Source organism: Drosophila nasuta, chromosome 2R (assembly GCF_023558535.2).
Source record: "Drosophila nasuta strain 15112-1781.00 chromosome 2R, ASM2355853v1, whole genome shotgun sequence".
NCBI lineage: Eukaryota > Metazoa > Arthropoda > Insecta > Diptera > Drosophilidae > Drosophila > Drosophila nasuta.
Genome location: NC_083456.1, coordinates 18565771 through 18587649, shown reverse-complemented (window position 1 = coordinate 18587649; position 21879 = coordinate 18565771). Strand labels below are relative to the sequence as shown.

The following is a 21879-nucleotide window of genomic DNA, read 5'->3' as shown; positions in this document are numbered from 1 at the left end:
AGTTAATACTGTATTTGTATTTATTTTTTTATTATTATTTATTGTTGGATTATGAAATGAAATGACTAAGGATTTAAGGCTATCCTGGGAGATAAAAAGTTTTCTAATTTTCATAATAATCCTTAAAAAAAAAATCCAAAATTCCTAAAACAAATTTTAAATTTACCAAATTTGTTTACATTTTCCTATATTATAACTACTATACTATTATAAAATACTTCTTGAAATCTCCCTCTGAATTGGGTTAAACCATGCTAAGGAATTACTTTCTGAATTAATAGAAATTGTATTATAATGAAGGACTAGCGCATAAAGCTCTCAAAGGTTACTGAACTGAAATGCTAGCGATAAGAAAGCAATAATTCTGGTTCTAAGCAAGTGACTTAGAGAATCTGTGTATCTTTAGTGAAAGCACATAACAATATCAAGTTGTGATAAACAAATACGTAGATTTATCGCTTGAAGACCACACAAACGTCACATGTTAATTAGAAATGCAATAAAACGAGTCACATTGCGTGAAACTCGTTGATTATTTACTTAAATTCGAAGAAAAATATGAACTGAAATCTCAATTTTTATAAAGTGACTACCCTGATCGAAAAGTATACCCTTTATATCATTATATAAAATTCCCTATTATACCTTAAATTCTTGCCCTTTAAATCTCAACCCAACTGCTGAGAAGATTCTTGATATATAGATTAATGACAGATATAAGTTAGTATGTTGTATATTTCGTATATTTAGTCAAGCATGTTCTATAATGCTAATCAATAATGATAATCGTAATCATAATCATAATAATAATAATTGTAATTGCAATTGTAATTAAACGGCGCTTTGTTTTTAATTAACACAACTGTCGTACCATGTGGAAAGTTGAATTGATTTCTCTTATTAAGGATGTTTGTATTGGAATTATTGTTAATGTTACAAATTACAATTAAATTACAATCTAAATAAATATATGTATATGTATAATATGTGTTTGTGTATATGTGTGTGTTGGTGTGTATAATTTTTTTTTTATTTTGTTGTAAATGTTAATATCACTAAAGCAGCGCTCCTGAAACAAAAACGTTTATTAATTCTCAACTAAACTTCTAAACAGATTGCATAAAGTAGTTTTTTTAATAATTATTATTTATTTTGTTATCATTATTTAGTACAATTATCGTAAGTGTGTGAGCGTGTGTATGTGTGTGTTAGAGTCTGATTTATATGCTTGAAGTTGTTTCGATTTGTTAGCTATGCATTATGAAAAACATCAATATAAACTATTTTATTAATTCTGTTTTTTTGTTTTGTTTTTTTTGTAACAATTCACTGATTGGTATTTATTGAGTCTGTTGTCTATATGTATTGATGTAAGTTTGTGTTTGTTGTTGGCTGCTTTGCTGTTATTGTTATACTCAAATACCTTTGAAGATTGAAAAGGCGTTTCTTTTATACTTTGTATGGATTTATACTCGTAACAACTATTTAACACTTGATATACATATGCATCTATATGTTTGTATATAGTACGACCAGATGCACTGACATATCTATATTGATGTACGGTACGTATGTATGGATGTATGTATATGCGTGTATGTAAGATATATTTAACTGCTGACTTTTTCTCAATTTGTTTTGCTTTCAATATATATTGTTTATGGAAGTACGCATAGAACTGAACTATAGTATTATTATATGTATGTATGTGATGCTTCAGCTTATGAATAGCCGATTTGAGCTCTCTATCTCTCTCTTCCTTTATATCTGTTTGATTTTTGTAATTTACATTTAATGCATATCGAAATCGTGTGTGTGTGTGTGTAATTTTTGAGGCGATATCGCAAACAATTGATTAATAGCGTTCTTAACGTGTTAAATTCGTGTTTACAATTATCTGTTTATCTGACTTATATTTTTGCTTTATTGGCAGCAACTTTATAACAAATGTTTGCCAGATCTCAAATGCCACATTTATAGGGTGCATTTACAAAAAATGTTTAATGAAATGAACAAGTATTAGCTGAGATATATTTAATATATCCAATGTGTGTGTGTGTGAGTGCGTTTGTCTCGATGATGTAGAGAAATTAGAAAGAAGAATAACACAATACGAGATCTCAACCTGGTCGTGAAATCGATGTCATCATCAGAACTTTAACTGGAATAACTAACCTACACACAGAGCTACACATCGAGGGATGCGGGGCGCGGGGCTTGGGGGCTGGCTTCAGTCAAAAGGTTAAGTTAGTTTTAAACAAGTTTTCGTATAGTTATTAAATGTAGATTTCTTTTTATGTATGTAGATAATCGATATAGCTTAAACGAGTACATTGTTTAACAAACAGACTTCTGCTTCACTTATTTTTTGTTTTGTTTTGTTTTCTTTTGTGTTGTTGTATATATTCGCACACTCGTGTGACCTAATCTAGAGACGACATATTGTATGCACCCAAGCAGTACGTATGTGTGTTTATATCCGTGTCCCCATCGTGGACGTGGATTGCCCCTCTCGTATCCTGGGCTCTAGCTTCTCCTCTTTGCTGTGTTGACGATTTCAGATAGCCGTGCGCAATGTGGCGAAAACCTTTCAAATCTTGTGCAGACCACTTTGCAGATTATCATTTGACCACGAGCTCTGTGGCGTCGGCGGTGGCGGTGTCGATGATGTGCACGGCGGCTTTGAGGGCGTCGATTGGGCCGCTGGCTGCAGATCGAAACGCGCATAGAATAACAAATATGGTGTGATTGTTATTTTGCGCGTGGGTGACAATAAATCCTCAAATTCTCGCTGTGTCATCGCTTTGATTTTATCATCATCGCACATATACCAAATCGGTTCATTGCTCCCTTGTGTGTAATTGGCCTTAACGCCGCCACGCCCCGTGCTGCCGTAGCCTGTGGGATATTGCGCTGAATTGCTGGCCGAGCTGCCGTAGCTGAGATTGCTGTTGCTGCCATTCTGCAGAGATTCCTCGCTGAAATCACTGCTGCTGGCGCTATTGCTGCCCGCCGCACTGTTGCTGGCCTGTTGTTGGCTGCAGCACAGGCGCATGGCGCAACAGTTGACGCCGTGGCACGTGGTGTTCATACTCAGTTTGCCAATGCCATTTGTGATGGTCTTGCTGGTGAAACCATTCAGTTGCTTAACATTCTTGCTCATATCGCCGCTGCTCGACGCCTTGCTGCGTCCAAATTTCATCTTCTTCATCAGACTGGTGCCCGAGGAAGCCAACGCCGAAGCGGCCGCCGAGACGGGTGCGCTGACAATGCTGCTACTGCTGCTGCCATTGTTGCTCGGTGCGGCATTCTCATTGCTGCCCGCGGACGCCGACTGTTGTGACTGTGCGTGACTCGTTGTGGTGTTGCGACGATCCTTGGGACAATTCATATAATCGCTGGCCAGGTCCAGAAAACACGTATACGCAATGTAGTGGCCCACAGTTAGTGTGGCACCCACATGCGTGATGACGCTGTACAGCTTGTAGACATGCAGCTTGTTGGCGTCGCTCAGTTCACAGCACTTGGCACAGAAACAGGGCAGCGTAAATGTGGTCGGCACATAGGTGCTAACCTTCTCCATGCCGCCCGAGAAGCGATTCAGCTGAATGACCAAGAGACGTGGCAGCACCTCGTATGAAATGGAGCGTATGGCTTCAGTGTAGCCGGTACACTGGTTGCAACTATATTTGTTGTCGCCGCGAAAATATTCACGCGTAATGCACGAGTTCTGTAATGAATTAATGCACGAATTAGCAATCAGTTGGAAGTGGTTAACAACTTAAACTTACTTGTATGTATGCGCTGGGTTTCTCCTGCAGTTCGGCATTGTCGTAACCAGATATGGGCACGGGAACCGAAATGTCGAGCATGCCCTGCTTTTGACGCGTTATAGTCTCACAGCTCAGGCACTTGGTTGTCAGCACCACAATGCCTTCGAAATCGGTGCTGAAGAAGTTCAAATTGAGCTCACGTATGCGCTCCTCCAATCGCATTTTATCCTTTAGCAGACTAGCCGAGTTCGTTTCATCATCACTGGAATATTTTGCTGGCACCGTTGCAGTTGCTGTTGTTGTGGTCACTGGAGCTGCACTTGGCGCCGCGCTATTGGTGCTGCTGCTGCTGCCGCTGAGATCGACTGTATTCAAATAGAAAAGACTATTGGAGGCCGCATGCGGCGGTCCCATGCTGCCGCTTGTGGTTGGACTGTTGTCCTTTAGCGGTGACTGCACTCGCGTTGCTTTCGATGATTTCACTTCGTCTTTTCTCTTCGATTTGCGTGAGAAAAACGATGTTTTTGTTGTCGTAGTGCTTTGTGTTTGACTAGTGGCAATCGAGCCATTACCAGAGGCGCTCATTAGCGCGTGGTTGCCTCCATCAGAGCGATCCAGGGCATCAACAGTGTCCGTTTCGTCAGGATTAGCAATATAACTGCAAGGATCAAACAATGAATTAGATATGTCAAATAGAATAGCATTAAAAATGTCTGCTTACCCATTTGCAATCACTTCGGGACACTCGCCAATGGCCTTGATCAGCGACTGATTCGTTTCTCGTATACAATTGAGTACGCACATAAGAAACTCATGCGCATCCTGCTGCTGATTACCCTCGAATGTGGCATTCACATCCTGTATGGCATGCAGCAATGTGTCCGCATGATATGGCTCACTCGAGTCGGCCATCTCATTGCCATGCAGACTGTGATACAGTTCGTGCAGCTTCTCGCTGACGGATTGCAGACTTGACTTGCTGCTGCTGCCGCTGCTGGAGCTGCTGCCACTGCCATTGGTGGTGCTATTGCTGTTGTACGACGACGACGACTCTGCGGTGGCCAAATCTTTGCTACTCCAGCTTCTCGCATGTTCCAAATGCACGCCGCCGCCGCTCACATTGCGTCCCAGCGACGCTGACTTGGCATTATTCTGTCGCACGATCGTCTGTTGCACCACGCTCAGATCGTGGATAAGATGATGCAGATTGTGCAAGAAATGCGGTGCAAAGCGCAGCGTGTAGACCACCGAATTCAGATAGCATGTGTTGCCAATATTGCAAAGGGTGCCCATGGCTGGCACATGATTCAAGGCGACGCTGCTGCTGCCATTGAGTCCTGGGCCAGCGCCAGCGCTTGTGCTGCTCGAACTGCTGCCACCGGTGGGCACATAATACTGATGGCCTTGCAGCTCGGCTACATCGACATCGCTAGCGCCTGCCGCATTGTTGCCAGCACGTAGCCCGTTGCCACCAACGGCATAGCCATTGGCCACACCGCCGCCACGTCGCTGCTGCTCATCGCTGGACGTTTGATAGCGTCTGTCGTACAGTGACATGTTGTTGCCGCTGCGCTTGCGTTTGCGGATGGAGCGCGAAGCCGGTTTCGCCGAGTCGAGCTCAAGCTGTGCCGCTGCAATGGCCGCAGCTGTTTCCGGCGAGAAATTCGTATCAAGCTCAAGCCGATTGCGACGCTTCCGGTTCCTACCACCGACGCTGACGCTACCGCCGCGTTTCTTTTTGCCAGTTACCTTCGGCTCCGGCTCCTCTTCGATGCGATTCCAAAACTCTGGCCTGAATTGATCTGCAATTATAATATTTTAATAAAAGTCTTTCTTTTATACTATTTTAAGCGCTCACCTAACTTCAAATACTTGTCCTCGGAGGACTCGGTTGGTGTTGGCGATGCCTGTGCCGGCGGCGGTGTTATTGGTGGCTCTAGTGCAACAACAACAACTGCTGGCGCTTGACGGGATCGTAGACTGGCGCAACGTGTAAACTCAGCCACATAAACGCGTCGCGGTCGGCGACGTTTTGGGCTCTCCTCAACTTCTGCTGGCGGTTGGGTTTTCACCTCCTGGCTGACAACCTGATCGATAAGCTCCTGCACTTCTGGATATATCCCAGAGTTGGTTGTTGTTGTTGTTGTTGGCTTTGACGGTGAAGCTGTCGCTGATGATCTGCGCTGTTCGGTTTTTATGGGACTTGTGGAAGTTTCGTTTTGATCAGCTGATGTTTGCTTTTTGGGCGAACTTTTGATTTGTGTTTCAGTTTGGTTTAGTTGTTTGACTTTGTATTTGCCATTCAGAAGACGGGCTTGATCCTCATTTAGCGCATATATGTCATATTCGTGCATCTTTCATTATCCTGTCAGAATAAAAGAACAAAAATCAATTCAAAGTTACTACATATATACTATTTCTATCTCAATATAATATATACATTGAAATGTTTTACTGATTATGAAAAGAACAGTTGTGAAATGCATATTACAAAAAGGCTTGGCCTGATGTAAATTGGCAAATTGATAATTGCATTGTTAAAAGGGTTTCCCAGCAATCGTCATAAAAACGTGCAATTAAAACCGAGTTAAATTATAATTGGTCTTTAAGCAGAATTGAATATGAATTAATTGTATTTACACTTAAATTAAATACGAGACTAAAATAACATTTAATGGAAACATTATTATTAAAAAAATTTAATAGATTAAAAAAAAATTAAAATAAATCAATCCAGAAATTAAAACTATAAAAAAAATTCTAATAAAAACAAAGATAGGTAATCTAAATTATTTGATATATTAACATTATTTGCTGACTTCGGGGAAGCACAAAAAAAAATGAATCAGATTAGAATAGTTTGGTTTAAAAATCTAAAGTATATAGATTTATTGATATATATATATTTTATTATTACGTGCGTGCGTGCGTTGACGAAGATTCGTCACTACAATTAATCGAAAGCAAAAGAACAACAAAAAACAGTTGCCTCCTGATAACTGAATATTTGATAAGAAAATTGTATAATGCGGTAATCTTTTAGGCAGTTGTTGCCATGATTCATTTGACAACCACAAACAACTACAAGCTATTTATTATTTGCAATTGATGTTGAAGGAATGAGCTTACATATATCTAAGAACTGCGCGTGGTCAATTTCATGAATTAGATGTAAATTGAATTCATAATTGTGAATCAATGACAACATGTTGATAGTTAATTGCCTGCTGACTCTTTTGGCCTTGTCCCTAGGGGCTTTGTTGGGTCACATGCCATGAACATATTTATTATTTGTGCCCCCTAGTATTTTGAGATGGGGCTAATTATGTAAAGAGAATGGCGAGCACATTGACCGGCGACAGGTGGAAAGACAGAGAGAGAAAGAGAGACGAAAAGTGGGAATGAGAGGTCAGATGGGGGAGGGTTGTTTTATTGGTGAGGTAGGCCAGGGGCAAATCAACAGCAAACAAACAAACTACTAAAAATGTGAATGCAAATGCGAATGAAGTGTGTTGTGTGTAGAGAAAGAGACAGCGACAGAGAGTGAACAGTGATGAAACAGTTAACCATGTAGATTGCTCTATTGCTATTGATTTTGTTGCTGGAATGAAGGTCACATGTCGCACAAGGTGCACAAAAATGACGTTGACGCTTGACGGGCAAAAGGCGCATGATGATAATGTTAAGGTTACACAAATCAAAGGCTACACTGCTGTTAAGTCAACAGTTATACTACACATATGTATGTAAAATACGTTTTTTTTTCGTTTCGTTTGCCTAATAAACTGTCAGTTGCTTTGGATGCTGTGTATGTGTGTGTGTGTGACATTCATTTTGCAAAATCGCAAAAGTATACGTGTGCATGTGTGTGTGTGGATGCGACAACTGTAAATGAAACTCACATATTTGGGGAACAACATTTGCGGGCAGTTGCTTCAGTTTTGTGGAGCGCACTGTAAGGAATTATAATATAAACAAATTCCAATTGCCGCCGCCGCCGCCGCTGGGGCAATTGTCAAAAATTTCACTTGCAACGTAACGTATCGCAAACGTAAGACGCACACATACACGTACACGCACACACACAGACATTCACTTCTCGCTGCTTCTGGCTGAGCTTGAGACACCACTCGAATTTTCACTTTTTCACTGCAGCGGTATTCGCATTGATGTGTGTGTGTTATTTTATTTTTATCGGTTGCAATCCCATTGTGGATTTTAGGCGGCGCTGCACTTACACAATTAGAAATAATTTTAATTACAGTTTTAGATGTTTTACAGGCACTAAACTTTTATTTTTTGCTGAGAAAAATTGTATGCCGTGAGCAGCACATACGGCCTCTCTCGCTCGCTGGCTGACATCTACTCGCTATCATCGTATTCGTTGCGCCAACAGCATTTACTCCACACGCAAGAAAAAATTTGACTCCTCACTGTAATAGGTGTAACGCAATTTGTTGCTCCGCTGGTTTCAACAGTTCGCAAGTTTTAAGTTGACAACACTGGCTGTGTCTTCTTCTTTCTCTCCGGCAAGAATCACGATGTCGACTGGAGTAAGTGAAAAAAAGCGTCGCTTTAATTTGCGAATTATTGTGCAATCCTACACAAATAATTGGCAAATTTATACTCAACACATAGCTAACACATTTGCGCATACGTTACTAATGGTCGTTCGTTGCCATTCCGCTTTAATTACAGACGCTTTACACTTATCCCGAAAACTTCCGTGCCTACAAGGCGCTGATTGCTGCCCAATACTCGGGCGCTAAGGTGAAAGTGGCCGAGAACTTTACTTTTGGCGAGACCAACAAATCGGAGCAATTCCTAAAGAAGTTCCCCAGCGGCAAGGTAAGTTCAAATATCATATTTTGTATATTTTGCATTAAAATGGCCATTACGTTTTTGAGTGTGCCAAAAAAAAAGCAAAAGCCGGGTGTCGTCAGCTTGCAACGTCATCTCTTTTTTTACGCTACCAAATTTTGTGACGCATCAAATTTGTCTTTGTAGGTGCCAGCTTTTGAGACCGCTGATGGCAAATATCTGAGCGAGTCGAATGCCATTGCTTACTTTTTGGCAACCGAACAGCTGCGCGGTGGCAAATGCCCCTTTGTCCAGGCTCAAGTCCAGCAATGGATCTCGTTTGCTGACAACGAAATCGTGCCCGTCTCCTGTGCCTGGGTGTTCCCACTGCTCGGCATTCTGCCACAGCAGAAGAACTCCACGGCCAAGCAGGATGCCGAATTGGTGCTGCAGCAGCTGAACAAGAAGCTGATCGATGCCACCTATTTGGCCGGTGAGCGCATCACACTGGCCGACATTGTTGTGTTCAGCAGCCTGTTGCATCTGTTCGAGAGCGTGCTGGAACCAAGCGTGCGTAGCGCTTATCCCAGCCTGACTCGTTGGTTCCTCACCATCCTGAATCAGCCACAGGTGCAGGCTGTGCTCAAGGATTACAAACTGTGCGAGAAGGCATTAGTCTTTGATCCCAAGAAGTATGCTGAATTCCAGGCCAAGAACAAGACTGGCGCTGCCGCACAGCCCGCTAAGCCCAAGGAGGAGAAGAAGCCCAAGGAGAAGAAGGAGCCGGCACCCAAGAAGGAGAAGGAACCCGCCGAGGAGCTGGATGCTGCCGATGAGGCTTTGGCTCTGGAGCCCAAGTCCAAGGATCCCTTCGATTCCCTGCCTAAGGGCACCTTCAATTTCGATGACTTCAAGCGCGTCTATTCCAACGAGGAAGAGGCCAAGTCCATTCCTTACTTCTTTGAGAAATTCGATGCCGAGAACTATTCGATCTGGTTGGGCGAATACAAATACAACGATGAACTGTCCAAGGTGTTCATGTCGTGCAATCTGATTACCGGCATGTTCCAGCGTCTGGACAAGATGCGCAAACAGGCATTCGCCTCCGTCTGCCTTTTCGGCGAGGACAACAACAGCACCATCTCTGGCATTTGGGTGTGGCGTGGACAGGAGCTCGCCTTCACTCTGTCGCCCGATTGGCAGATCGATTATGAGGTGTACGACTGGAAGAAACTGGATGCCAAGAGCGAGGAGACCAAGAAGCTGGTAACACAATACTTCTCGTGGGCCGGCGCCGATAAGGAAGGTCGCAAGTTCAACCAGGGCAAGATTTTCAAATAAAATGCAACACACACAACACAATTTTTTGAGATTCACAATATGCAGCAAATATTAAAAATAAAGCAATCACGATGCGCCCCTTATAGCTAAGTTCCAACTGATTAGTAATAACGAGAGAGACAGAGAGAACATGGAGATGGAGAGATGATAAGGAGAACGAGGAGACATCGGGGACATCGTGCGCTTAAGAATACAAATATATATGTCCTGGTTTTGCTCAGCAAACACCACAATTTGCCTTCTGCATTTTTGTATTTCAAACGAGAATTGTTTTTGTCACTTTGCGTTTCAACATGGAAATTATTGATTGTCATCAGCCAGGATTAATAATTTATGCCACACAATGAATAAAATAAATATGCGTTTTCTACTCAAGTAAAATAAGTCGATAAACTTGTTTGTTTTTCATTCTGTGAATTCAATACAGACACTATGTTTTTATTGGCTTCATTTTTTATCGGCTCAATTTGTTTTGCTTATATTACGAATATCGTCGGTTGACTAATCTGAAGAATTTTACACAATTTTGCAAACAGAACTGGTTGCGTTTTTAATAAAGTGGCAAAATGTAGAAAAGCTCTACGAAAATTTCAACAAGGAAATGCTACAGAAAACGGCAAAATCATCAATGGAAAGAACGTCCAAGATGCCTCCTGATGATTACTTCTTCTTGACCACAACGGGACCAACGTTGTCGCCGGTTTGTTTATTGTGCTCGCCATGGCTGCCATCACAATAGGGCCACTATAAAAAAGTAAACATGTAAATATTTCAGAAATTTTATGTTTTACATAAAAAGTAAAATAAACCCCGTAATTTAAAATAGTAAATAGGAATATTTCTTCAAAAAAATATTTAATCCCTACATTCCCTACTATAAAATGACACTTTGCCGGCACTTACGTTCTTGGTCTTCCAGCAGCGACAGAATGCCGCCTTCTCCGCAATATCCTCCACATCAATCATATCCACCACTTTAGCCTCATGCTTGCGAATCGTCTCATTGCATCGTCCGCTCTTCGGGCTGCATCTGCGCTGTGCAGCTGGACAGAAGGCCAGATAACCGGCGTAGCCGATGCCGGCAACAACAGCGGTGGGTGGCACAAGCGCCAGCCAATCCTTGACTGCAAATAACAAGTGAGAGAGAGAGGAGATAAAAAACAGATCAGCAAATACTGTGATAGATATACATATTTTAAGAGATCAATCATAAAAATAATACAAACTGTAATCAGAACAAGGTCAACACATCTAGAACGCTACTTGGGCAATGAAGCGGTATTTCCTTCACTTATCATATTCCATTTTATCATAGATAAAAGAAAAACAACAAAAAAAAACTGTAAATGAGGTTTCCTATGGTCAATCTGGTTTTTGTAGCAACAACAGCAACAACAACAACAATGGCGCGATTTTAACACCAAAATGTTGCATAATAACGTTGACACAGTTGACAACTGCATTGGACGCTGTTAAACCACAGAAAACCAATTGAAAACTCTGACATCACGCCACATAACCTATCCAATTTAATACTAATCACTAAAAACCTCTTGGCTACGTCATTAAAACCCATTTGATTTGAAAATTTATGTAGGGCAACCTTAGGGTTTAATTCCAATGATCGAATTTCTGGCAAAACACGCGTGTTCGACACTCACATGATAACTTAAACCAGCCGCCAAAGGTGTCGGGAATCGGCAAATTGGACAAATAGTTAGGTAAAGTAGATTTTACTAATTGCGATATTGGTTCCATTTTTTTATTTATATTTTTAAAACGAATTAAACACAAATGCAGTAGACAGTGTTACCGCACATGGAATTCAAAATTATAGCCACTTGTTTTTGGACGAAATATACTAGTAATATACCATTTCCGCAACATATATAAATACAAATTAGCTCAAATTATATTGAATATTGAAAGTATTGTTTTGCATTAATTTAATATGATTAATTTAAATCAGGGACATTAGATTATAAACAGGAAATTAAATTCTTCAAACTGTACAGTTTAATGTTTCTGCATTTTATCTTATTTATATATTTGATTTTGATATATTTTTTTAATATTAAGTACTAAATTTAAATCTAAATATGTATTTGTTCACGTTCTTTTGTGGACGAGAACAATAAATAATATAATAACATGGAATCATATTTGTAACTGCTACAAATTTGCAATTTTGGTATACTTTGAAAGTGAAGTGCGGTCACAGTTCAAAAACATCGAAATTAAAACGATTTCTGCTATCGGTATTTGTCCATCTCTAAAACAAAGCAAGACAGTCTGGTGGCAAAGCGAATAAAACTTGTGAAATTATAATAATATTAATGAGATTTGTAATAAAATGAGTCGAACGCCTCTCGATACGTGGACGAAACGGGAGCACCTTTGCTTGGCATCGGCTGTATCATGCAGTGGTGATCAGAACTGGATCACAGTGAGCCGCACATTGAAATCTGTTTGCGGCAATAATGGCAACACACGACCGGCAGATTGGTACTCACAAAAGAACTGTGCCGTCCAATATGGGCATCTGTTGGAGACGGTGGAGACCACAAAACGCAAGAAACGCACCAATGAAAGCAGCGGCTTCTCGTCACCAGCCACAGTCGCTGTTGAGACACCCACAGAATTGTTGTTGCGCCGCTTGACCGAGGAGCGTTTGGCAGAGATCAAAACACAGATGCGACGCGATCAGGAATTGTACAGTAAAGTGCAGCGTGAAATTGAATCGTTGCAGTCGGACATGCTGAGTGAACAGCAGTTGCAACAAATGTGGCAGGAAATCGAAAAGGAGCAAGAGACCAAGCGTATTGATGAAATGAAACTGGAGAATCGCATGCGAGAACGTGAGCAGCGCAAGAAAGATGTGGGCAGCTGGCGCAACAACAGCAACACAGCGGCAACGAGGCGTTCCAATCTCACAGCTGACACCACATCGGTGGACATGGATGTGGAGGACATAACAGGTAGGTGTAGATTATTTTGGTTGTAAGAAGAAGGTGGAAATGGCTTCACTGTAATATTAAGGGTTGCGTGTTCCTAGGTCCTGCCTTCGATCAGCACATGTTAAGTTAACACTTAAATTCTTTATTTTAGGCACAAGCACAGCACCTGCCAACAACACCAGCACTAGCAGCAACACCAACAAACATCAGGCAGCTCCTGCGCCGCTGCTCACATCGCTGCTTAAATCGCCAGGAGGCAGTGGTAACAATGCCACCGCCGCCAATAACGTCACCTCGCCCACAACAACACCAGCCACAGTTGGCTTGGGCAGCATAGCACGAGCAACAGCGCCAACGATAACTTCGTTGTTGACGAGCGGCGCCAGCGCAATGCCCAATCAACCGGCGATTGTGGCGAAAAACCTCAGCGATCCAGCATTCATGACACGTCCTATTAGCGGACCGCCTGTAGCTGAGGTGGCCACAACTGGACGCAGTCCGTCGCAAGCAGCGCCAACGCTATCCATGCTACTCGAGAAGAACAAACTGGCAGCAGCAGGCAAAGCAGCTGAAGCACCCAAAGCAACGGATGCAGAAGCCACCACAAATCCAAAACCTGCGGCCGAAGTAGAAGCATCTGCTGCAGAAGCAGTGGAGACGTTGGATGAATCCGATGCCGAGGAGCAACAGTTGCTGGAGGTATTCAAAAATATGGACGACATCATGGATGACATAGACATTGACATGGCCAGCGTTATTGATGAGGACTTGTTGAAAGATGTCAACAATGTTGATTCGCCACCGGCAACAACTGCAAGCAAACCCGAGGTAGTTGACTTTGAGGACAAGCTGGATGCATTGAAGCGGGAGCAAGGCGATAGTCGCAAGTCGAGCAAATCGCCAACGGTGTCAAAAGTCACAGAGGTTGTCCTGGGCTCCAGTGATGACTCCAATGACAACATACCGCTGGCTGCAGTTGCCTCCCAAGAGAGCAAAGATCGCAGTCAGTCTGCAACGGAAGGAAACACAAGCACAGCAGCAACTCCCAACACACATGAGGTCACAGTCGATGAGCTGAGCGAAACGATAACCATAGCCAGTAGTTCGAGTGAAGATAATGCACAGGAAATTCCAACGGAAGAACCTAGCGACAAGTTAGAAACAAATGAAACGGCAGCTAAAGCAACTAGCTTAAGTCCCACGCCGGAAGCAGCAGAAAAGCAGGCCGAGGAGAGTGTTCAGCAGCCAGCTGCCGATGTGGAAACTGAGAAAACACCAACGACAAAGGTGGAAGGTAAGTTGTCAGTTAAATCCAACCTAGATATCACTTTAAGAGTCTTTCTTTTGCAGCTGCCAAAGAAGATGCAACCAAGACAGAAACAGCTAAAGCAGCAACGACAGATAAAACAGCAGAGTCAATTATGGACACCAAGACATCAAATGCGCCGGCAGCTGCCAGCTCAGTGCACGATACAGATGAAGAATCCTCCTCGCTGACAGACAGCAGCAAGGCAACAGATGAACCCGCACGTAGCTCAAAGTCTAAATCGCAAGCCGAGCACAAGCATGAGACCGATTCATCAGCTGTCCAGCCGCGACAATCTCAACCAAGCAGTATAACGCCAGCACCCGCTGCGGTGCCAGCTCGTCCTCCATTATTGCGCAAGCTAAATCATCACGATCGCTCGGCGAGTCCCATGGTCGACGATGACACCACGACGGCCAGCGATCATTCCACAGCGCGATCCAGTTCACGACGTCGCTGCTCATCCACGCCGGTCATCGACAGCATCCCCAACTCGCCGGCATCCAGTGAGCACACCGATGATCGTCGCGAAACACGCGGCGCCTCCAAGAAGCTCTTCCTGAGCATCTACAGCTCGTTGCTGGAGAGCAAACATGCTGCGCCATTTCGTCGGCCCTTTCACGATGAACATCCACTGAAGCAGGCCGATCTGTGTCTGCGTCCCATGGACTTGCCCACGATTAAGCGAAACATTGACTCTGGGCATTTGCGCAACATCAGCGAACTGCATCGGGATGTGCTCCTGATGTGCCACAATCTGTTGCTGATGTACAAACCCAGCTCGGCCCAGCACAAGACAGCGCGTCTCTTTCTGCAGGAGTGTCAGGCACTCAAGGAGTTTGCAACGAGCTCGCATCATGCACATCAATCGGATGGCAGCTCGACGAGCACTGCAAGTGGCAAGCACGAGAAGGAGAAGGAAAAGGAGAAAGAAAAGACACCGGCTGGCAATAAAGCACGCAGCGGCTCACGGAAGAGTCAACGACACCATTAATCTCCATTTTAACCGCGCTGTTGTGCTCTTATTGCGGTTTAAATCAAATCACAATCTTTTTTTACGTAATAAACTTTACAGCGAATGTAACTGGATTTGGTTCGACGTTTCAGCATGACTAGAAGGTATGCTAATTTGGTGGAAAAGTTTTTTAGAGCCGCTAAATGTGCGAATGCAAACCAGTCTCTCAGTTTTAAAATTTAACTAGCTGTAACTTGACACAGATCTGTATTATGGCTGTAGACGTTATTAAAGATGCGATTCAAGAGTATTCAAGGGCTGTCATGAGAATGATTAAAATTTTGCAGTACTTGAAACTCAAGGCTTAATATCTAAAGTATCTCAAAGTAGAAGCAATTACTTGAACATAAATGTTTACTACAGATTGCATTTCACTGATATTGCCCAAATGTTTAGTCATAACTAGAACAATAATTGTTTTGTGAAATTAGATTTTTCCGAGTAGTTTAATTAGTAGTTTTGCTTTTTTAGGAAACACGTTGATTGCACAATTTTATTATGTCTTTGGCAGCTGGCAGTTGAGCTTCGCACTCAATCGAAGAATATGAGATTCTGCAATCGACGCGAACGCGACGAACGGCAAACGGCGCGTCCATTTGGGCAATAGAATTTGCGCAAACAGCGCGACAGCCGCAAATCACATTGACACAATCGAGCCGCGCAAGAATCTGGACCACCCCACTCGCCATGATCGATGGCACACAGTGGCTTGCCACGATAACACTTCCACACATAGGGCACAAAGTATTCCAGATACGAGATGCAGTTGCTCTGCCCGTAGCATTTGTCGTGCAGCCGGCAACAGCGATCGATGCCATCGGTGGGCACACCATGGCCACCAAAGCCACAATAGCAGCCATAGCCCTTGTAGATCAAGGGATCACAGCTCGTGGAGCACTTGATCATGGAGTACAGCTTGGCCACATCGCGTTTGCCGCGCTCATTCGACGCCTGATCTTGGCCATTTGTGTCATTATTCAAGGCCCATCGCATGGAGTAGCCGAAGGGATCGTTGGCACGTGCTATGTACACATTCTCTCCATTCATTAGGTCATCAACTGGCGCCGAATGCTGATTGCTGGCAATGACTCGAATGTCCGTAACGCGTCCATTGAAATGTTGGTTCTTCAGATCGTGTATAATTTCAGCGCGTGGATAATCCGCCAAAGGCAATGCTGGCGGTTGTGGGTGCACATCTCTGTGGAGAAGCAAAGACTGTAATGTGGCTCCTCAAGGTGATGATGTTCTCTACTCACTTGTGTGATTGCTCCTGCCATGGCAACGGCGGCTTCAGTTCACCCACCCATCCCTGTAATCCCAGCTGCTGCCATTCAACTGCCGGACTCGACTTCAGATGACTATTGCCATCCAACGTTGGCTGCACTGCATCATCGCCCACAATATTCGATTGACTGCTGATGTTCGGGAAGATGGGTGTTGAGAAATCGGACCGTTGCATCGTGAGCATCTGGTAGCCATCGCGTTCACTTGTTGGCATCTTGAAAACAAAGCTGGGATTTGTCTTTTGCATGCTGGCTGCATACATTTCCGGTATGATGTGATCGAGCAGCGCACTGTCATTGGTCACAGCCCTGAAAGCGTTCCAAATGTCATCAACAACCGTCGATTTCGTCTTGTCCTCCAGACACAGCACAGCAGTCGAAGGCAACAGCAGCACTAGCATTGATAACCACATCATATTGTTACCGAGCGAGAGATCAATGTTTTCCCCCCAAAACAGCTCGACGAGCTCAAACGATCCGCACGAGTCGAGCGGCAATCAGAAATTGAAACTGGTGCGCCAGTCCAGCAACGAGAGCCAGCGAAATGCGGTAGTTGGCCACTAAGTACACAACAAACATACACACACACTACACACCGAACACACCGAAAAAAAATGAAGCATGAATTGTTCAAAATCGTGTTAATAGCAATAATAACACAATGGCCAAGCTGAAGGCGCCGCCAGACGACGCATTTGGTACCACGAAGAAGTAAACGACGACGACGTCGACGCATAAAGGCAAACATACTATTAACTACACCAAACAATGGCACAAATACGAGTACGACTGCGCTGCGGATTTTGGTGGGTCAGTAACCACCGTAACCCACTTTTTTCGAGCGGTTAGTTTAAAATAGCTTACAACAAATGGGCGGCAAGTTAAGGCGAAGGTTACTCACAAGCAGTTCATGGTCAACATTAAGGGTTTTAATTGCCAAAAGCAGAGACATAAATAAAACAAAAATCACAACAGAAAGCCAAAATAGTTGCCGGTGGGTGGTCAACAAACAATTGCCAGTTGTGAGTGCAACAAAACTGGCTTTAATATATGTATGTTGTGTGTTGTTTACCTGTTGCCTGCTCATGTAATTTTATTGCGGCCAACTGCAACGCCTTCGTTACGTTGGTTGCATGTTACGTGCGAGTGGCAAAAAGCAGTCAAATCGCAGCCAGTGTCCGTCAGTAATCATCGGACTCTTTCGAGCCAAGCCTAACTTAAGGTGAGCACTAATGAAAACACACAAAAAAGCCAATATACCTACTTGTTTTTAAAACGCATTAATCATATCAAATAAAGTTAATTAACCATGCCCAATTACGACGTATTAAAACATGATTTAATTGTAAGACTAAGTTTATTTCCACTTGAATTGCCCGCCAATTGTGAATTAAATAAGCTATCGAAATAAAATCGAGTCAGCGAGCGATAACTTATCGATTTGTAAACAAGCGTATAGTGCTGGAAAATGGCTTAAATTTTTTAAATAAAGAAACGGGCACTTTTTTTGTATTAGTACTAATTAAATTTTGTATATATGTACTATACTAATGTATTTCTGAAGAATCGTGAATAAAAATAAGCAACAGCACATAAGAGCGATCGTGAACAGCACAATACATACGTATGCATGTACTTAAAGGGTGAAAAATACTGAATATATTTAAAACGCCCTTTTAGTATTTTTCGAGTTTCAAACTGCAGTGACTTTGTTAAACCGCCATTCGTATAAAAAGTAGTTTAAATTTTGAGTCTTGCCAATCTGTTTTTTAACGGAAATCATCGAATGATGAAGAATAACATTAAGTAACTCTAAGAAAGTAGAACGGACGGAATAATTCTGACCAATAATTAATAATTCGTTCAAATTCTAATTCACCCCGCTTAGTAAATTCATTCGTTTGCCCCGAGCATAATCTATATCCTCTTCCTTTGCGCATAAATAATAGATAGACAAAATGCTTTCATAAATTGCATAAATATTTTATTTGATTTAATAAATGTGATTATTTTTTCTTGTCCGGCCAAATGGGCAAAGACACACATAACTACACACACACAAGCTGCAGCATCCTCACTGGCAAACGGAAATGCCGCACATTGGAACGAGCATTTTTCCAGCTGCTGTTGTTGCTGGAAGGCAGACTGGCAGTCAGAAGATCCAGAGACAATGTCGAAGTCGACGACGTCTCTGTCCAGAGTTCAAGTTGCGTTGTTCTGCTTTGCTTTAATCGCTGCATTGTCATCTTGCTCTCTTCGTCCTCTTTGACGCTGTTGCTGTAGTTGTGGTTGCAGCAATTGCCAAGCACATAGTGGTTGTTGTTGTTTGTGGGAACGAGCACACAGCACAGCACAAAGCTATTTTCAAATTGGAAAGGTTTTGCACTTCGCCAACGCAGTAGTTTCTTCTGTATCTCACTTCTTGTTTGTTTTGTTGTTGTTGCGCTTTGTTTTGCGGCTTTGCTGCCAACTTCTTTCTCGTTAGTTTGCTATTTTAACTATTATATCAATTAGTTTCAGCATTTGACGTCTGCCAGCTTTTCAACTCATTGTGGAATGGGAAACTTCCAAGTGCCGTTGCAATTCACTGCGCTTGACGCGTTGCTTTCTCGTCTCGGGGTTGAAAATGCGCTACGTATAAAGAAGGTAAAGTTAAAGGTATGCTGCTGCCTAAATACTAGCTACAAATAGCAGCAGCGAAAATATGTAAATAAGCCCAGAAATAATGCGGTGCTATTTTACTTTTTTATTTATTAGACTCCGACTCGAGTGCGTTGGCATTTCAGTAGCGTGAAGGCAGCAACAATAAGTGAAGTGGGAAAGGGAGGGCAAGGGAACAGGGCGTAACTCGTCGTCAGGGTTGAAAGGTGTTCCCGGTTTGCTGAAAAATACGAAATACTCGAAAGAAATTGTAAACGCAGGCAGGTGTTATAGATATAGTTTTAGAGGGCAAAACTAAATGCAAAGAACTGAACATGCAAGATCAGTAAGCAGTAAGCACACATACAGATCTAAACACACCCTATTCACCCGCAGGCGCCAGACAGCGATTGCGACGAAAAAGGAAAACCCCTCGACTGTTTCACACGCTGCCGATAACACAATCGAGAGCGAGCAATGCTGGGTCCAAATTTATTGCAGCGTTAGACGTTTGTCAACGGGTGGCAGCTAACAACAACAACCACATCGACATCGAACGCTTCGATCGGGAATCGCGTGTCGCTTGCCCATAAAGCAGACAAATCAGAAAGGCTACTGCAGCAGCAACATGCGGGCGACGGCTGCCGTCAAGGGGGCGGAACGTGTGAGCCAAGCTGAAGCTAAAGCCAAAGCCAGCATGCACTGCACATTGCACAGTTGACTTTTCCCTTTGCGGTCAACAGACAATTCATGCAAGCTGCAATGGGTCAATGACATACCTTTTTTTTCGGTTTTGGTTGCTACTGCTGCGGGCGAAAAAGTAGCTCTTATTCTTGTTGGCTGCTTTATTATGTGGGTCACGGGTCAAACGCAAGCAATACACAATAATATAATCATTCATGTTTGCTGTTCTCAGGCAATCAATGGAGAAGTCTGCCACTTTATCTGCAGGGCACAAATTGTTTTATAATCGCATATATCCAGATCAAAAAGAAGCATTAAATATGCATATGGCTAATTGACAAAGTCGCTGCTATATTAGTTGTCTACTCCTTTTTAGTTGCTAGCTTGCTGCTCTCCTCTTAGGCATGGCTGCGTCGTCGTCGTCGTTGTTTTTGCCATGTTGTATGTGTGTTGACCCAACTTAATAGACGAGCATGAAATCTAGTCACGAACTTAATCATGACCAACCGTGCACTAGATCCATGTTCGCCGACAAAATAGAGTCAGAGAAGAGCAACATTAGCAACAGCCTCTCTCCATCTATCTATCCATCCATCCTCGGAGCAATGATTATTGCCAGTGCACGACTTTCTGTGGCATTTGACTGCGGACAGCGACTTCATAGTTGGGAGTTGGAGTTGCAGCAGTTGAGGTTGAATACCTCTTTCTCCTGTGATTGGTGATTGCAACTTTGTGTTTTGTGGGTTTGGTTTTATTTTAGTTGCCTTCTTTTCTTTTCTATCTTTTTTTTTTGGACATCATTTCATGTCATTGCTCGTGCCTGGAAACAATTTCAATTGGGGCCGTTTTGATCGGTTTTCATAGCTCAATTGGCAGTCCGCCTCACCTCGCTTGCGTCCCTTCCCCCCTTCCCCATCTCTTCGTCCGTCGTCAACTGTCGATCTCGCGGTCTCCCGCGTATATTGTATATTGTATTTGTGTATCTGTATCTGTAGCTGTGTATAGAACTGTATGAGTATGAATGAATCAAGCTCGAAGCTTCGAATTAAGGTTTATTATTTTTTGTTCGGCTCGTTGCTTTTTTCTGCTGATTTATACAATAATTTTTACACTCTCCCCAACCCCGCAACAAACAACGCGCGTTTTTCAAAAGCCGTCGTCTGATTGTTTAAGAATTGTGGCGTCGCTGCAGTTTGAATTTCTGCTCGATCTGCACAAAAGTTTCAGGCCACACAATTCTACGGAAATTGCTGTTTACTCAGTGTCGCGTCTAGTTATGTATTGCTCAGATATATATTTAAATATAATTCATACATATCATCACTATGTACAAGCAAAGAGAGAGCGAGAGATAGAGCACAACAGAGAAAGAGAGAAATAGTGGAGAAACCTAAGAAGTAATGCGACAAAAAGATTGAGGAACGATCTTCCGAGAATTTTGAGTAATTTGTTCCGGTAGCAAATAATAATCGTGTGCCAAAGAAAAAAAAACAGAAAAACCGAAACGCCTTTCGCCTTTTTCAAATACGGAAATCCAAGTTCAACTGGAAAACAAAATGTTGTTGAACTCTCTGGCCCTCTTTTGGTTATTGACAAATATATAAGGTACTCAAATTTCAGTCCCACTTGAAATTTTTCCATAAAACAGACCGAACGAACGAAAATTAATTTAAGAACATACTCGTACTATACGAGAAATCTTGAGAATAAAGTTCTTTTGTTGTGGAGTGAGGTTGAGAATTGAGCTGATACGTTTTATATACGAAAATCATACACATTAGCTTTAATATGGTGCGTGTAATTAAGCCACCCAAAAGTCTGGGAAACATTTCTCGATCTCAATCTACCTCTCGCTCACCAAGTCTTTCTCTCTAAAATACTCACACACACACACATAGGCTTGCTTGAGAACATTTCGTTCTGTTTGGTTGGCTTTCAGTACGTGAGCGTGGAGCAAAGAGCTGACTAATTACCTTGCTCAAGAACCAAAAAAATAAATAAAAAGAATAAAGAAAACAGGTGGATAGTTTGGAAAGAAGAGCACGTTTCCGTTAAGGATTTTTGAATGCGTTTCTCTTTC

General features: G+C 42.6%; 5 protein-coding genes across 6 annotated transcripts; 2 read left to right on the top strand and 3 right to left on the bottom strand.

Moving 5' to 3' along the window:
• Positions 1 to 794: 794 nt before the first annotated feature.
• Positions 795 to 8166, bottom strand: LOC132786315 (ubiquitin carboxyl-terminal hydrolase 1). 2 transcript variants are annotated; one of them, XM_060792816.1, is made up of 5 exons: positions 7676 to 8166; positions 5632 to 6138; positions 4495 to 5575; positions 3792 to 4431; positions 795 to 3730 (listed from the first exon to the last, which is right to left on the bottom strand). In XM_060792816.1, exons 2-5 carry the CDS (start codon positions 6125 to 6127, stop codon positions 2591 to 2593), a joined length of 3357 nt encoding a protein of 1118 aa, XP_060648799.1. In that variant the 5' UTR covers positions 6128 to 6138; positions 7676 to 8166; the 3' UTR covers positions 795 to 2590. The 2 variants fall into 2 exon arrangements, with proteins under 2 accessions (XP_060648799.1, XP_060648800.1); XM_060792817.1 differs by having other exon boundaries at positions 8012 to 8166.
• A 30-nt stretch (positions 8167 to 8196) lies between these two features.
• Positions 8197 to 10298, top strand: LOC132786319 (elongation factor 1-gamma). Its single transcript, XM_060792820.1, has 3 exons — positions 8197 to 8326; positions 8472 to 8621; positions 8781 to 10298. The coding sequence occupies exons 1-3, from the start codon at positions 8315 to 8317 to the stop codon at positions 9912 to 9914; spliced, it is 1296 nt and encodes a 431-aa protein (XP_060648803.1). The 5' UTR covers positions 8197 to 8314; the 3' UTR covers positions 9915 to 10298.
• Positions 9916 to 11734, bottom strand: LOC132786321 (CDGSH iron-sulfur domain-containing protein 2 homolog). Its single transcript, XM_060792822.1, has 3 exons — positions 11576 to 11734; positions 10818 to 11038; positions 9916 to 10658 (listed from the first exon to the last, which is right to left on the bottom strand). The coding sequence occupies exons 1-3, from the start codon at positions 11670 to 11672 to the stop codon at positions 10575 to 10577; spliced, it is 402 nt and encodes a 133-aa protein (XP_060648805.1). The 5' UTR covers positions 11673 to 11734; the 3' UTR covers positions 9916 to 10574.
• A 437-nt stretch (positions 11735 to 12171) lies between these two features.
• LOC132786317 (bromodomain-containing protein 8) lies at positions 12172 to 15266 on the top strand. The gene is made up of 3 exons (XM_060792819.1): positions 12172 to 12892; positions 13023 to 14165; positions 14222 to 15266. The coding sequence occupies exons 1-3, from the start codon at positions 12268 to 12270 to the stop codon at positions 15169 to 15171; spliced, it is 2718 nt and encodes a 905-aa protein (XP_060648802.1). The 5' UTR covers positions 12172 to 12267; the 3' UTR covers positions 15172 to 15266.
• Positions 15267 to 15433: 167 nt separating this feature from the next.
• Positions 15434 to 16981, bottom strand: LOC132786320 (uncharacterized). Its single transcript, XM_060792821.1, has 2 exons — positions 16449 to 16981; positions 15434 to 16390 (listed from the first exon to the last, which is right to left on the bottom strand). Exons 1-2 carry the CDS (start codon positions 16889 to 16891, stop codon positions 15724 to 15726), a joined length of 1110 nt encoding a protein of 369 aa, XP_060648804.1. The 5' UTR covers positions 16892 to 16981; the 3' UTR covers positions 15434 to 15723.
• Between the last annotated feature and the right edge of the window lie 4898 nt (positions 16982 to 21879).